The sequence below is a fragment of the Hermetia illucens genome, chromosome 6 (assembly GCF_905115235.1).
Source record: "Hermetia illucens chromosome 6, iHerIll2.2.curated.20191125, whole genome shotgun sequence".
NCBI lineage: Eukaryota > Metazoa > Arthropoda > Insecta > Diptera > Stratiomyidae > Hermetia > Hermetia illucens.
In genome coordinates, this window is record NC_051854.1 from 26,247,869 (window position 1) to 26,263,532 (window position 15,664).

Here is a 15,664-nt window from a genome sequence, read left to right on the forward strand (position 1 = left end):
CCTGAGCGCCCGCGTGAAATTGCTCTTAGCAATACCCTAATGGTTCCGCCTAATTCACCGCTGATGACTGATTGGGTAGCTTTGCCATTGGGTTTTCAGGAGAACTGGTGGAGTGAGCTGCTTTCAAGACGCAGCAAAAGCCCTCTCCAGAGTCTGGCGTCCTAGGAGTCGACGATTAGCTGTTCTTGACGGAGCCTTTGGTGAAGTTGCGTAGGGAACTTGTGTTTCAGTTGTGTCGCGAAACTTTCTGAATTCTGATCTACATTACTGGGCAACAAAAATCTGATTTTTGAGCGAAAATATGGAGCTGTTAAAAAAAGTAAATATGAAGGTTTTTTGTATTGATATTTTGACGGTAACAGGTGTCATGGGGGAAAGGGGTTTAGAGGGTAGCGAGCATATAATCGATTTTGTGAACACCCATGACCTTGTACTTATCAATACATGGTTCATCAAACGATTGTCTCATTTTCCTACATTTTATAGTGGGAACAGTAAAACGCAGATCGACTATATTCTCATAAGACACCAACCTTTACCACTGTCACTGATTGCAAAGTCGTTCAATATGAGACCATCGCACTTCAACATCGGCCGTTGATTGCCGTCCTACGAATTAAGCCACTGATAAAACAGCCTGAGGAACGCACTGCCCCGCGGCGCATTAAATGGTGGCGATTTCATGAGACTAAAGAAGAAATGATCTCACTCACACGATTACTGACCATTACGAACGTGGAAGAATCGTGGAACCAAATGAAAGACACGATTCACAAAGCGGCCTCTGCAACCCTCGAGGTCACAAAGTCGGATAAGCGGTACGTCAACCGAGATACTTGACTTTGGATTGATGACGTTAAAATGAAGGTCGGTGAAAAGAAATGCCTCTACTACAAATTTCTCGACGATAAAACGCTGGCCAATTGGCAAATTTATAAGAATGACAACCGGGAAGCAAAGAAAGTAGTCGCTGTCACTGGAGCGGACCATTACAAAAATCTTTACGATAAACTGGGCACTCGGGATGGCGAGAGAGATCTGTATCGACTTGTTAAAAGCCGTAACGAACGCACGCAGGATATTGAACACTTTTGTTCCATTAATGACAAGAACGGTACTTTGCTTACCGTCGAGCCGCAACAGATAGACGGCGAGAATACTTCGAGCAGATTTCAACTGAAGAATTTGCTCATCCTCCACTTCCACAATCATTGCCGACATTTGGACCAGTTCCACCTATCAGCGCAACTGGTGCTCAGAGGTGGCGATGAGGTTGCAGCCCCAACCCTGTCGGCCAAACCAAAACCAAGTGGCCGAGGAGAACCTCCGTAGTGGTGGCACCGGGAGACGCTGTACTCACTTTGGTTTGCCGGCCGTGATGCAGTAGGTTAATGCTCCAAAGGCCTAATTAGGGCGATCAGACCCGAGTCTGCACGGGGACTCATCTGAAGTGGTAAATTGGTCACGAAACCTTACCAGGGGTATACTGGTACCATGGGAACCGGGATAGCTCCTGGACTCTCATACTTCGGGTGAACTCCCGTTGTATGTGAGTACAGCTCGGTTATTTGCGGTAGGTCCCCTAGTTGGAGTTTCATGGGGGTTGTGGTTATGCTCAAGCGAGAAGAGACCTTCGGGCCTCGGCATGGTGTTGCGTTTCAACACGGGTGTCGTATTCCTTAGTTCGGTAGAGATTTAGGTAGGTCTTGCATCCACCAGTATAAATGCTAAGCCATGCACTTGGTATAGACTGGTACCGTTGTTGCTTGTGACAGCATCTGTGTCTTAACAAGACCGTGGGATTAACTCTCCCCGACAGGTACCCACGTAAAACCCTCAAGGACTCACTGTCAGCGTAACTGAAGTCGAGGAGATAATAAAACGAATGAAATCGGGGAAAACCACAGGACCTGACGACATCGCATCTGAGGTCTGGAAAGCGAAGAGCTGGGACCCAACACTGTGGCTCAGTGAATTCTTTAATCGGGTTATTCAGGAAGGAAGAAGACCATCTGACTGGCAAGTAAGTACCACTGTTCCAATATGGAAAAAGAAAGGTAGTCCAGCATAAAGATTTTTGAATGCATTCTTGACAATCATATTCGTGAAATCGTTGAAATAACCGTAAATCAAGCCGGCTTTGTCAAAAACTGCGGAACTAATGACGTAATACACGCTGCGTGGTTACTCATGGAAAAACACCGTGAGAAGCATCGCCCTCTTTACATTGCATTTCTGGATCTAGAGAAAGCGTTTGTCCGTGTGCCACACGAACTCATCTGGTATGCTTTACTACAATATATCGTGCCAGAAGAACCCGTGCGCTGAGTTCGATTGCTCTATCATGATCCGAAAAGTAAAGTTAGAAGTATGGCGGATGTATCAAAACCGCTTCGTGTCTCTGTTGGTGTTCATCAAGAAAGCGCCCTCTCACCACTCCTCTCTGTTCTTGTTATGGACACCGTCACACGGGACACCCAACGTCCAGCGCCCTACACACTGCTTTATGCAAATGATGTTTTCCTAGCATTTTATAGCAAAAATTATCTCGAGCATCTTGTTCAAAAATGGAATGATCGCCTCATACAATACGGTGTCAGATTGATTCTAAACAAAACTGAATTTTTGGCAACACCTTCGCGTTGGACTAGTGGCGTGACACGTTTTGATCACATCCAAAATGGAAATATCGGCGATCGTTATGGGGTTGCGCAATTCACTTGCCAAGAATGGTCTGAACATCGAATGGTAAACGACCAAAAGGCAGGGCGAAACAACGGCGGCTTGATACGCTGGATGGCGATTTAAAAACCTGGAGATTGCACCCAGATCAGACATTCGATAGAGCCAAATGGCGATATCGATCACGACGAGCTGACCTTCCTTGTGAACGGGACAAAGGCTGAAGAAAAAGAAGACTTTAATCAAACGGAGCCGGCGTTCATGTAACTAATGAACACTGTCATTATGCGGGCATTTTAGTGAAGGAGGCCGTTAGCACGGTGTTTTTATATTCTTCTTAGGAAAAGGACTCTGTACGGACTTTTAATGAGTGCTCCTTTAACTATCATCTAGAGAAAACCGAGATAGTAGGGCTAGCGTTCCGTATCGCATGTGTGTAATTCATACCCTGCTATCCCGCCTCCCCAGATTTAAAGTGAAAATACGTTGCACGGTTGGTGACTTTAGAAGACGTCCTTAGATTTTGAGAACCTAAAACTGTCGTAATAGGACTGTCGTACCATAGGACAGCGTAATACTGAGTGATACTTAAAAGAGAGATTATCGGCGGGTTTAGAAAGGGAAATACGAAATGCTCTATTATGATTAACAACAGAGAAAAGAGTTAAATAATATCCATCTTCAAAACAAATTTTATTGAGAATAGTAAAGGAAAGAAATGCTTTAAAAAGGATTAGGGATGAAATATGTACTTGAACGACAGACACCTCCTAATACAGAAGCAGTCAACAATTAAGGAAGATTGTTGAAGCGTCTATTTTCCTCTTTGCTCTCGGAAGTTTTCAATCCTGCATTGAATATTTGAATTTAAGTGCGTCTGAATCAATCGGATCTCAGAGATAATCTTTATAACGTACAGCCTGACTTCATAAGGCATTCAAACAAACAAGTCGTTTAAAAAAATAAGTGAATTCTGAGTATAAAATTCGAACGGCTTAAATGATTTGTCATACGACTTTGTTAACTATCATAAAAACATACTACGAATCTCCTTCCCACGATTAGATTGCAATCTGTCAGTTTCCTTTGAATCGACTTAATAACAATATTGTGATACTAATTTTCACAATATATCTAGAAAAGTTCCGTAACAAGTTCTTGTTAGACTAGTGTTAGATAAGCTTATCATCATCCAACAAAACATACTCAGAAAAATGCAATGCATTCGTTGAAATGTTCTCCGCTTCATATTTCAGTATGTTTCCTTTTTTTTTTTTAAATATATTACATCACTTTTTTACCCCTTTATTACTATTATAAGCTTTATATATACATATATCAATAAGTGAATAATTACCACGTTGATTCATAAATGAATAATTATCACTGCAGGATACTGCAAGGGTTTTTTTTAAATATATAATCTTTTGAAAATCTCAATGACACCTAACCATTGATATAATATACAATATAGATTCATTAAAGAAAATAAACCAAAAAAAGCTAATATAAATCCGGTCTTTAATGAAACTATTCATAATACGCCGAAATCATGCAACAAAAACTATTTCATAATCATTTTAGCTTCAAAACTGTTCAACTTTTTGCCACTCTAGTTGATTGAAATTGGTACGTAATTAATGATAATTAGCACAAAACGTCTTCATAACAAGAGCGCAAAAAAAACACGAAGGCAATCATTTCCTACTACGCCTGTTCATGTACTAGATAAATAACTTTTTCACCTTGAACTTGGTTGAAACCCAATGATACGAAGCGCTAAATGATTTATAAGTGTTTTCCGTCGGAGTATTCGGTATTAATAGATACGCTGCAAGCAAACAATCTCATAAATTTATTTCCTTTCAATCTTTTTTGTTATTACTCCGCTAGTACTCACTTACATAGTTTACATTAGGCCGTTGAGCTATTTTTGTGAAATATGCATACGCGATGCAAAGTTCAATAAACTACAGTTCATCTAGCTCTGTAGACTTTGAGATATTTTCCAATGTGTGTGGTTTGACATGTGTAAATTTTTGGCAAAAATATGTTAGGCATCGAAAAAATTTTAAGAGTTTTCAATTTGCTTAATTTAGCGCGTAGATAAGATACAGGAGTATGGGATTTCTATAAACAGATTTAAGTATCTAAAGTAGAGACATTTCTAGAATTATTTTCAAAATCGAGAACTGCACTCGATTGGAAGTTAACTGAGGGCTTGAGAATACCACCCTCCCCATATCCAAAGCGAACACAAGACTGAATATTTCGATCTAGATGAAATCGCTGGTTGAGAAACAATGAATAACGAGTGGGACGCCATAGAAGCAAGTGGCGGAGAACAGAAAAAAGGTGCGTAGGCTTCTCGGGTAGCCCTGAAAGAAGAAGCTGGGATCCATATCATAAACTCCACGCAAATTTGAAAAAATTGCTCAAGGATAGATTCTTCAAGGAAGACAGTCTTTAGTAGAGCGGAGCAGTTATTGACGCTTATAAATCCCTGGTGATTCAATTTAGCTGCTGGTATCGAAATACCAAACGATGTCTTCTACGCTTCAAAGATATGGGAGTGAATACCAGACTGTAGTATATAGTAGTATTGAAAAAACCTAGTCCTGGGATTTCCGTTCCACATCGTCGGTATTTCTTTTTGAAAAAAATTAAATTTTTCTTGAGAAATTCAGATTTTGTCTGTATTTAATGTAACGATGAACATGATGCACAGTCCGCTCAGGGAGTCACTAATTTCAGCAGAGTCCTTCTTTTCATTAAAAGCACCTCACATCTCCGTCTCCATTACCACAATACGCCGTTCATTGTCTTTTATAGTCGGCCAACACTCAGAACTATAGAGAGATTTGAGACGTTCGTTGATACGCCGATCACAAAAAACATCAGTTGTGGAACGCGTGAAGCAATTGCAAAACGCAGTTCTCCATCCGCTGATAGCGTTGACCCGAGGTATTTAAATCGCTTAGTTCTGGGCAGTTCACTGGAGTTGATAGTGATTATGCCTGTTTCATGGGGATCGGTCGTCAAAAATTTAGTTTTCTTTAGATTCAATCTGAGACCGTGTTGCATCAGGCGATCATTTCATTTTTGGACAAGTTGCTCGAGATCATTTTCGCTATAAATGCTAGGAAAACATCATTTGCATAAAGCAGTGTATAGGGCGCTGGACGTTGGATGTCACGTATGACGATGTCCATAATAAGAGTAAAGAGGAGTGGTGAGAGGGCGCTTCCTTGATGAACACCGACAGGGGCACGAAGCGGTTTTGATACACACCCCACACTTTGAGCTTTACTTTTCGGATCGTGGTAGAGCAATTGAACCCAGCGCACGAGTTCTTCTGGCACTAAGTGTTGTCGTAGAGCTTACCATATGAGTTCGTGTGGCACACGGTCAAACGCTTTCTCCAGATCCAGAAATGCAATGTAAAGAGGGCGATGCTTCTCACGGTATTTCTCCATGAGTAACCCCGCAGGGTGTATTGCGTCAGTAGTTCCGCAGTTCTTGACAAATTCGACTTGATTTACGATAATTTCAACGATTTCGCGAATACGATTGTCAAGAATGCGTTCAAAAATCTTCATGGTATGGGAAAGTAACCGAATCGGACGGTAATTGCTGCTGGACTACCTTTCTTTTTCCATATTGGAACTGTGGTACTTTCTTGCCAGTCGGGTGGTGGACTACCCCAACAGGGTATGCATTTATTTTTTTTTTTTACTTTTGCAGAATTTGTTTCAACGTTTTTTTTTTCAAATGACTGGACTAGCCTAGAAGTTGAGGAGTCGATCATCATTTGCTGTAGCCTAAAAAGTTTTTATTGCTGATAATCTTAAATCTTCTTTATGGATCGAGGTTGGGGTTTCTGTAAAAATGGTACTGGGATTTCTGAGGTTTAAACTGAGGATTGGTAACAAACGGATTTGATAATATAAGCATCATCCGAATAGCAAGTGTCATAATCGGACCGTACCGTGGTTGATGGGATAGAGCACCATCATCAGATAGACGTTTGTGTTTGACTTTGTACTTGTCTCACTACTGCGAGCGTATATCCTCGACAGCATTAAATGTGATGATAGTGAGAATAAATCAAAGTTTCACCGATAATAAGGTGGGATAAAAAAAATAATAAAATCACCATGTAAATGCCATATAACTTCACAAACGAGTAAACAAGAGAAAAGCCCTGAAGTCAACCTGGAAATTTAGAATCTTCTACGACATTTTCTACCTGCACCCAAAAATGGGTCAGCTAAAAATTAATATCGGACATGTTAGTAATCCTTTCATTTAAATAATTCGCATGCCCTTGATTTTTTCAACCACGAAGGCTGCCCCTCTCCCTCTCAGTTAATAAATGGCCTAAAAATGACAGTATACGATTTTTAAAACCCGGGGTGTGTCTTCGCAGAAATGATCGCCAACATATACGTGTGCACGGTTTTGCTAGTAACTTCACGAAGTAGGTGAAGTTAATTGTTGCCTGTGTAAATCGCAATCGAATAGGCGTCTTCGATCAGATTTGCCATCACACCTGGCTAGTCGAATCAGCTGACACTTTCATTTCAATTTTCAAGATACAACTCTTAAGAAGCTTCGGAGGCGATACTAAAGGCATTTGCGTCTAACGGCTCATCCCATCCAATTTGAGATAAAATAATTTTGTTATGATAACGTGGGGAGACTGGGAAGAGGAGGGGAATCACCCTTATGGAGCTGTATCTGAATGCTGCTAACCGTACATTGTTATCATTCACCACTGTTCGAACTGTGGGATATAATTCTGCCTTTGTAGCTTCCTCCTGGCTCCCAATTGGTGACGACACGTGCCGCCTTATCATTCAAGAAGTCAAATTGAATGCGAAAATAAGTGTTCCTACATTGACACGCGAGTATCACGACGAGACTAAAAAGAGACGCTGTATCGAAACGATAAGACCTGTAATCAGAAGTGAAGGGTATAATGCGCGAAGACAACCATTTATCAAAGAACACAACCGTCAAATATGATGGAGTTTGCTCGGGAGTATAGCTCTAACTATGTTAGAATTAAGAAACCTCCAAAGTTGTTGCCCATTTGTCTTAAGATCTTTAAATTTGCTGTCAAAATTTAACTGGCGCCAGCGTTAACTATATGGATTTAAGATACCACTTCCGCCAACATAGCAAGATTACTCAATATTCCTAAATATTTCATTATTTATAGCGAGCAACCAACGATAACAGCCACACATAGTGGCGGAAGCGATATAGTTTCGAGTTGTATTTCGGCAGCTGGTGTTGAAATTAGCATTTATTGATAGTATTGTGAATACCTTATATTTTAAATAGATTAAAGACGAAGTGAGGCAAAAATAGGAATTCGGCAGACTTTCCACTTTTACCAGGATAATAACCGCAAGCATAAAGCGTGATTAGTTCAAGAAGGGCTTTTGTATAATTGCCAGAACTGTGAAAGCGCCGGCTGTCTCCTGATTTGAACCCCATCGAGACTTTGTAGGATGAAAAGATTATCGGCATACTCGCATATGTTAAAGATTTTAGATAGGGACGCGACGAGTCTCTAAGCAAATCCTATTCCAACTGCTTGGTAAAATCGTTTCTTTATCCTTTGAACAAAGGCATTCTCTTTCACATATACCTAAGCCTCGTTAGGGGATCTACTGAATGGAAATCATATTGCCAGACATCAGATAAATTGTTTACATCTCCAAAAAAGCACGACAATCTGCCCAGAGCTTTGCCGAGAACCGAGAAAAGGGAAATACCATAATACGAAAGGGGATTAGTCCTGACATCATCTAGTGAATTGAAGAACATTCAAACTTGGCCAATCTACTGGAAATTCGGGAATCGATTAGGAAACACTAAACAAGTGCATTGGAACACTTTATCAGTTTACAAGGTTACCTAGGTGTCTTTCCTGTTTTGAATTTATCGAAATTCGCTCAAACTCAAACTCCTAAAAGGGAGAAAAACAGAAAAAAAAAAGAGTTGTTATGAGTCAAATGCTGATAAGTAGAGCGAATGGATGATGACGAACATATTATTCTCTATATATACGGTATATATATGGCTCATCTTCGACCAAAATAAGATGACCATCCATCCTTCTTAACATTCAAAGCCAGTTGAAAGTAACTCTTAGTTAGCTACTTGTCATAAATTTTTGGCTCAGTTAGCGAGTGCAACCTTCTTTTTATATTCCATAATTCCTTATAACATCAGAGAGAACTTGCTGATACTACGAAAATATTTCTTGAACCCAATTACGGTTTCCAAGGTTAAAGTCAAATTGACAAAAATGCAGCCGCGCTTCATCTATTATTTATCTCGGCGGAAAAAATATTTTTATCATTCAAACCAACTTTATTATTTATTTATTTTTTCATCTGTTATTTACATATGCATATATTAGAACGTTTTAAAAATTTGATAATATATATATAAACATCGTAAAAAGAGTCTAATTAAATATTTTCAGTTTTATATTAAACATACTATATGCCATTCCTATGAACATTCCCCGGGTGCACAGTACACACATACAGTACTTGAGAGCGCCAAGTGTTTTCAATCAGTCACAAGTATAAATAAACATTTGCTCAAGTTTTTAAGATTTGCCGACGCAATTTTCCCATAGCTTGTTTAAAAATAATGAAAAATGAACGAATGTGATACTTCTTAATTGTTTTGTTTATCGTATTACTTACGAAAAACGATCTTCGATTTTAAATCTATTCAAATCGGTAGGAGGTATATAATGGATTGCAACATAATTAATGAGCCTTTTTCAAACTATTTCAAGGGCCCAAATTCAAATTACATGCTTAGTTTGACTTCACAATTACGCATGAGGGTTCAGAGAGTAATAAACGGAAGAACAACCCATTTTTCCTACCCCTCTTGCTTGGCTCTAGGTATAAAGAATCTATCCCAAAACTATCCAATCAAATTCATAAAAGGGGATTTATTGAATTTTAACATACCAAAATATAAAATGCTTCAAATAATGCCCTTAAACATCGACAGTGGTGTCAGCACATCACCCAATCTCTATCGGCTTTCATGAAGGCGTCGACGGGAACTTTGACACAGGTCATCGAGGCCTCTGTGCCCGTTGCCAACGTCCCGTTTTGGCAAACTTTCAAGCTTCTTCTTGGAAACAGAAATAAGGCCGTTGACACTACGCACAAGGAAGATTGCTTCCGGTAGTTTGGAGCAAGCATCTAGGCTACTATATTAAATATTATGACATGGTATCTGGGTTGGTTATATTTAGTACGCTTTTTTGTTTCCTTGAGGCTTTTCTGTCTTTGATTTGGGAACTTGGTGAACTGTTGTTTATGATAGTAAAAGTCAAAAATTTCTTACAAAAACCGCGCAAAATTTTGGGATTTATAGGTGAATCGAGTTGTAAGAACTTACCATCCCTACGCAAGGGTCCTACTCTAAAAGATATTTATGTCAAAGTAGAGAGGTTCCACCTTATCACCGATATTATTTCTTTTTGTTATCGGTAACGTTCTTCATGCTGCCTTGGCAATGGACTATGGCATCCTTTCCCAAACACTCCGCCTGTGGTGATGACATCTCTTTGGTCGCACCGGGTCATGCACCAAATGGCTCCGGATTTGACAAAAGAATCAAGTGTATTGGCGATCACACTTTCCTTGTCACATTAATGGGCGGAGCATCGAAGACGTTGATCAATTTATATCAATCCTAAGAAACGTTGTTTCTTCCGAAGGTGGCACCAAACTGGATCAAGTTTTTCTGTGCTAATATTGTTTCCGTGTTACTGCAGAGGAGCACATGGAAAGTGACCACCATTTTCACTCGAAAGCTTGAAGCCTTCCAACACTTGACACAGAACAGTAAAGAAAGAATGCGGGCGTCTTGAGTGGATTTTAGGGCGGAGTAGTTTCGCTGTGTCCGTGAAGTAGTTTGTTGAAAATTTAATAACAACACAATCAAAATCCCTACATGCCCCCATCAATTTGGCACGATTGGAATGAAAGTGTATGTTATAATAGAGAATATGTTTAGTAGAGAACAAACCTAAAGTTCCAGTATTAAGTCAGGTGAATAATTAACTGCACTCTTTGGTTTTTGCAATACAGAGTAATTTATTCACTAAACTTGGCCTAATATAAATAAATCACAAGTCGGGAAACCGGAAATTAAACCATTCAGGTATGAAAGGTTTTCATTATTGCTCATATAAGCATTTTTAAGTGGGAATTTGTTCCATTTGTACCTAGCCCCTAATATTTATCCATTTCGTTCAGTCAAACCATTCACTATATGATGCCAGTACGATCGATACTGGCATTCAATGTCTTAGAATGCAAGAAATTTGTAGAAAAGAAACAAGTTTCCCTATTATAACTCTGTTAGTAGTGCGATTTCTAAAAAAGTTTGCAGTATCAGGCTGTATACTGTAGCATACAACACTGCAAAAAGTGATGATTCTACAAAAAACTTAAAAGTAATACTCAATCAACTTGTAGAAAATATATTTGTAATAAATATGGTAATATACTGTTATTAACTTTATTTAAACAGGTATCGGGATGTACTGTATTTTGAGGCCTAGATACCATGTGCATGAACCACCATATTTCTTTTCGAATATTTAGGTTGGGTAGTTTCCGAGACCGAATCCTTGAAGTAACTGGCCTTTTCCGGACCCCCGTGCCCCTCCCCTTGGCGTCTAATGTAAAAATTAATTTAGCAAGGGCTAATCGAAACCTTTAATTTGAACCCACATGACTACATTCGGCTAAAAAAAAATTATACCCACTTTACCCTGCCTGACACTCAAGTTAATGTAATACTGGCTACTCACTCCTTGCGAAACATATAGTTAAAAAAGACGATGCGCATTGACTTTACTCCAGATTTACTCAGGCTGGTTTCTTTGACTAACCCTTTCATTTGGATTTAGTATGTACATATTTGTTATAAGTCCCTATGTGGGGTATTGCGCAACAACCACACCTACGCGCATACGACGTCGGCTCCTAATTTCTGTATCGTACTATTTGCCTATCCTAAAATATTCTGTCAAAATGGAATGAGTTTTCGGCACATCACTTCTTAGCCATCATTTTAGGTTCTCATTTCCATCAGTTAATGGACGCCTGTACTTTTCGTCGATGTCAAACGTAAATTTGTGTTTAGGTATGGGATTCCTCCGTAACCTTCCCTAATTATATACCACCATCATCATCATCAACGGCGCAACAACCGGTATTCGGTCTTGGCCTGTCTTAATAAGGAACTCCAGACATCCCGGTTTTGTGCCGAGATCCACCAATTCGATATCCCCAAAAGCTGTCTAGCGTCCTGACCTACGCCATCGCTCCATCTCAGGCAGGGTCTGTCTCGTCTTCTTTTTCAACCATAGATATTGCCCTTATAGACTTTCCTGGTGGGATCATCCTCATCCATACAGATTAAGTGACCCGCCCACCGTAACCTATTCAGCCGGAGGATTCCTCTCGAACGTGGCCTAGAGTTCGCAATTCTTATTGCTAAGAACCCAAGTCTCCGAGGAATACATGAGGACTGGCAAGATCATTGTCTTGTCTAATTATATACAGTAACCAATATCCGAAATTCAACATAAAACTTCGTGGTGTATCGCGTACGCTCGAACAATCGCTCCATTTTGAATCTGAATGCATTGCGAGAACAAACTTCACGAGAAACCTCGGGATCCTTGCTGCATATAACATACAAGGAAGAATTTTAAATGTGAAAATTCTGGTACACTAGATGGTGATGTGAGAGCCTTTCGAATTCACCTGGGCCTATTATAATTAAGACATAATTACAAATAATAAAAGAACAAGTTTCTTGCGCGGCTACAATACACACTGGTAGAAATCCCAACCAATTATAATTTGATTCGAATTTCAAGCTTCGTTTAAGACCTTGACTACATACACGTGGCACAGCATTCCGAACTACTTCCTATTCACATCTTGAAATAAAAGTTTTCAATTTAAACCTACCATTATGTTTTTTGCCGTTTCAATGAGGTTATTCTCATGAAATTCAAATTTTTTACTTAAATTGATAATTTTAATTAATTCCGAACATCGTTATACTGATAATAATTATTGTATAATTTTACGCCCCCAAATTCTGTGCGCAGTCCAACATCGCTAGAGAATTATCAACAATACTATCTTTTTTATAAACAACAGACCATTTAATAAGCAATTAATCAAAGGTTTATAATCTAAACCAAAAAGACGGCTCTTACGACTATTCAAGAGTATCTGTAATTTATTGGTCTTGTTACTCAATTGTGAACCATTAGAATGGGGAGCACTGAAGCTGGTATTGGCTTTATTTGCCTTTGTTGGAGAGTCGCAATGAAAAATGGTACGAGTAGTGGTCAAAATAATGTAATGGTACATAGGTGTCTCTTGTGCCCAAAAAAAAATAAACAAAATTTTGGATGTGTGCATAAGTTTTCTCAGATTTTCTAAATCGCTCCTAATCCTTCTTTGAAAGGCGATCCTTTTACTACCTGTTAGCTTCATGAGGTCTAATATTGGAATAGCCCTATTGAAAGAGGACACTAAGTAGATAAAATTCATTCGAGGCATTAATTACTGTATAAATTCGATCTCGTACAAAGAGCAGTAGATACTTGTCGAAATTTTGTATGCAATTTACGGCGACCACTTTGTAACCAAAAGTGTGTGTCAGCAGTGGTTCTGACGCTTTCGTGATAAAGAAAAACAGATCGAAGGGCAACTCCGTTCTGGGAGGTCACATGAGCTTGAAACCGAGGAATTATTATATCCATATTTGAGGAAAAAGATAAATTAACTATTGCTGAACTATCAGAGAACTGTACCGTAGAAAGAAGGATCCGATCCCTGGGCGTCCCACGAGTTATCCCTCAGGAATAAAACCGCCTGAACAATTGTGTTTCACCCCTCAATAAACAAAAATCGGAAAGCTTTCTGTCTTTTTTGGTCACTGGGGATGAAAAATGGGTTCTTTATAAAAGAGCACTTTGAGAAAAGAACGAAATATGTCCATTGGCATCAAGAGCAGGATTTCACACTCGTAAGGTCTGATTGTATGTTTGGTGAGATACTCAAGGGATTATTTACTCAGAGCGGGTACCATGCAACCAAATTATAACAACGGAAATGTACCATGCAAACCCAGAGCGTCTCGAAGCAGTGTTGAAGCAAAAACGTTGTAAGTAAAGGCAACATCATATTTCACCACGAAATGATAGGTTTCACACTGCTAAAGTCACTCAGAGAAAAACTGCGGAATTAAATTTAAATCAGATGGTCTAACACCCGTACTACCCTTACCTCGCTCCTTCAGATTTTTACATGTTTCGCCCCTTGGAATTTCATTTGAAAAGAAAGAAACGAACCTCGGACTTACGGACTTCTGACGTTAATCGTCTGAATTTTACAAAAAGGGGATTTTATTTCTACCAAACGGCTGGCAGTATATCATATAATAGAACACGAAGGAAAGTATTGATTAGACTAAAAAGTATTTAATTTTCTCTTAAGTTTGACTTAAAAAAGAACTATTCCATTCCCATATAGAGAACAATGCAAAGATATTGCGCTGGGCAAAGAGTGACTTCCATCAGATATTTAACTGAGCTCAGAGGAATCTTCTATAATAACATTAAAAGAATGATAACGAAGAAACTGTGAATGTTAGGTGATGAAAGGGAAGTCTTCAGCTGATCAGGAACGATTTTTGTCTTGGTCCATGTCCTTATCCATGGATTCATCGCATGATCCAGGGACCCAAGGCCGTTGTTTAGTTCGTAAGAACAATCATCACCAATACCAAGAACGTGCAGGTTTCACTGCAATCTCGGGAAAGCTGTAGCCTCAATTATTTGGAAAACAAAGGGACCATTATGAATGATCACCAAATCCTACCCTCATCGAATCCTACTATTATACTACGTAGTTCAAATAAGGTAATTACGAGAAGCTATCCAGAACAAAACAAACGCCAGAATTGCTAGCTCTTTCTCCAAGGAGAACACACCTGCTCACAAAACGGAAGTTGTAATGGCTACCCATCTCGAACATCCAGGTTATTCAGATCCAATCTGACTTAACACTATTTCCACTTCTCAAGGATCAGCTTCCAGGACACAAGTTTTAAAGATAACAATCCGGCAATTTCTCCTGTAAGGACATTTTTTACAATATCGCGAGTTAGTAAAAATTCGAGATACACATACATATCATCATCATCATCAACGGTGCAACAACCGGTATTCGGTCTAGGCCTGCCTTTATAAGGAACTCCAGACATCTCGGTTTTGCGCCGAGGTCCACCAATTCCATATCCCTAAAAGCTGTCTGGCGTCCTGACCTACGTCATCGCTTCATCTCAGGCAGGGTCGTCTTCTTTTTCTACCATAGACATTGCCCTTATAGACTTTCCGGGCTGGATTATCCTCATCCTTACAGATTAAGTGACCCGCCCACCGTAACCAATAGAGCCTGATTTTATCCACAACCTGAGGGCATCGTACACATACATATGCATGCACTAAAAGTCACCTAAAACGTACTTTTCTCCCTTAAAATGTAACATTCAAAAATCAATCTTTACTTCTTTCCAGGATCCTGTTCCGCCATACAATGTTATCGATGCGTTGTAACACCAACATATAGATCAGACTTCAATACCACCATTCCTCTATGTTCAAAATTTGAAGAAACCGATGAATTTGTCATTGATTGCCCATATTCAACGATGTGCCAGAAGAAGGTGCTCAGGATGGAATTGCAGAAGGATCATGTAATAGAGACAGTAACTCGAGGCTGTGCAAATCAAAAATATACCGATCAAGTAAGTTCATTTACAATTCACACAGAAATTCTTTAACATTAAAACCATAAAAAGATATTTCCGTTGTATATAATACTGGCCTAGAAAT

At 39.3% G+C, this 15,664-nt stretch overlaps 2 protein-coding genes across 2 annotated transcripts in view; one reads left to right on the forward strand and one right to left on the reverse strand.

Annotated features, from left to right (window-relative positions):
- LOC119658764 (rabankyrin-5) overlaps positions 1-15,664 on the reverse strand; it is a 135,147-nt gene that overhangs the window by 71,039 nt on the left and 48,444 nt on the right. The gene's annotated exons all lie outside the window — the stretch shown is intronic.
- Positions 1-15,664, forward strand: part of LOC119658765 — a 77,749-nt gene that overhangs the window by 58,396 nt on the left and 3,689 nt on the right. Inside the window, exon 2 of the mRNA XM_038066463.1 lies at positions 15,347-15,576. Within this exon, the coding sequence (XP_037922391.1) occupies positions 15,347-15,576 (230 nt within the window). The remainder of the gene's footprint in view (positions 1-15,346; positions 15,577-15,664) is intronic.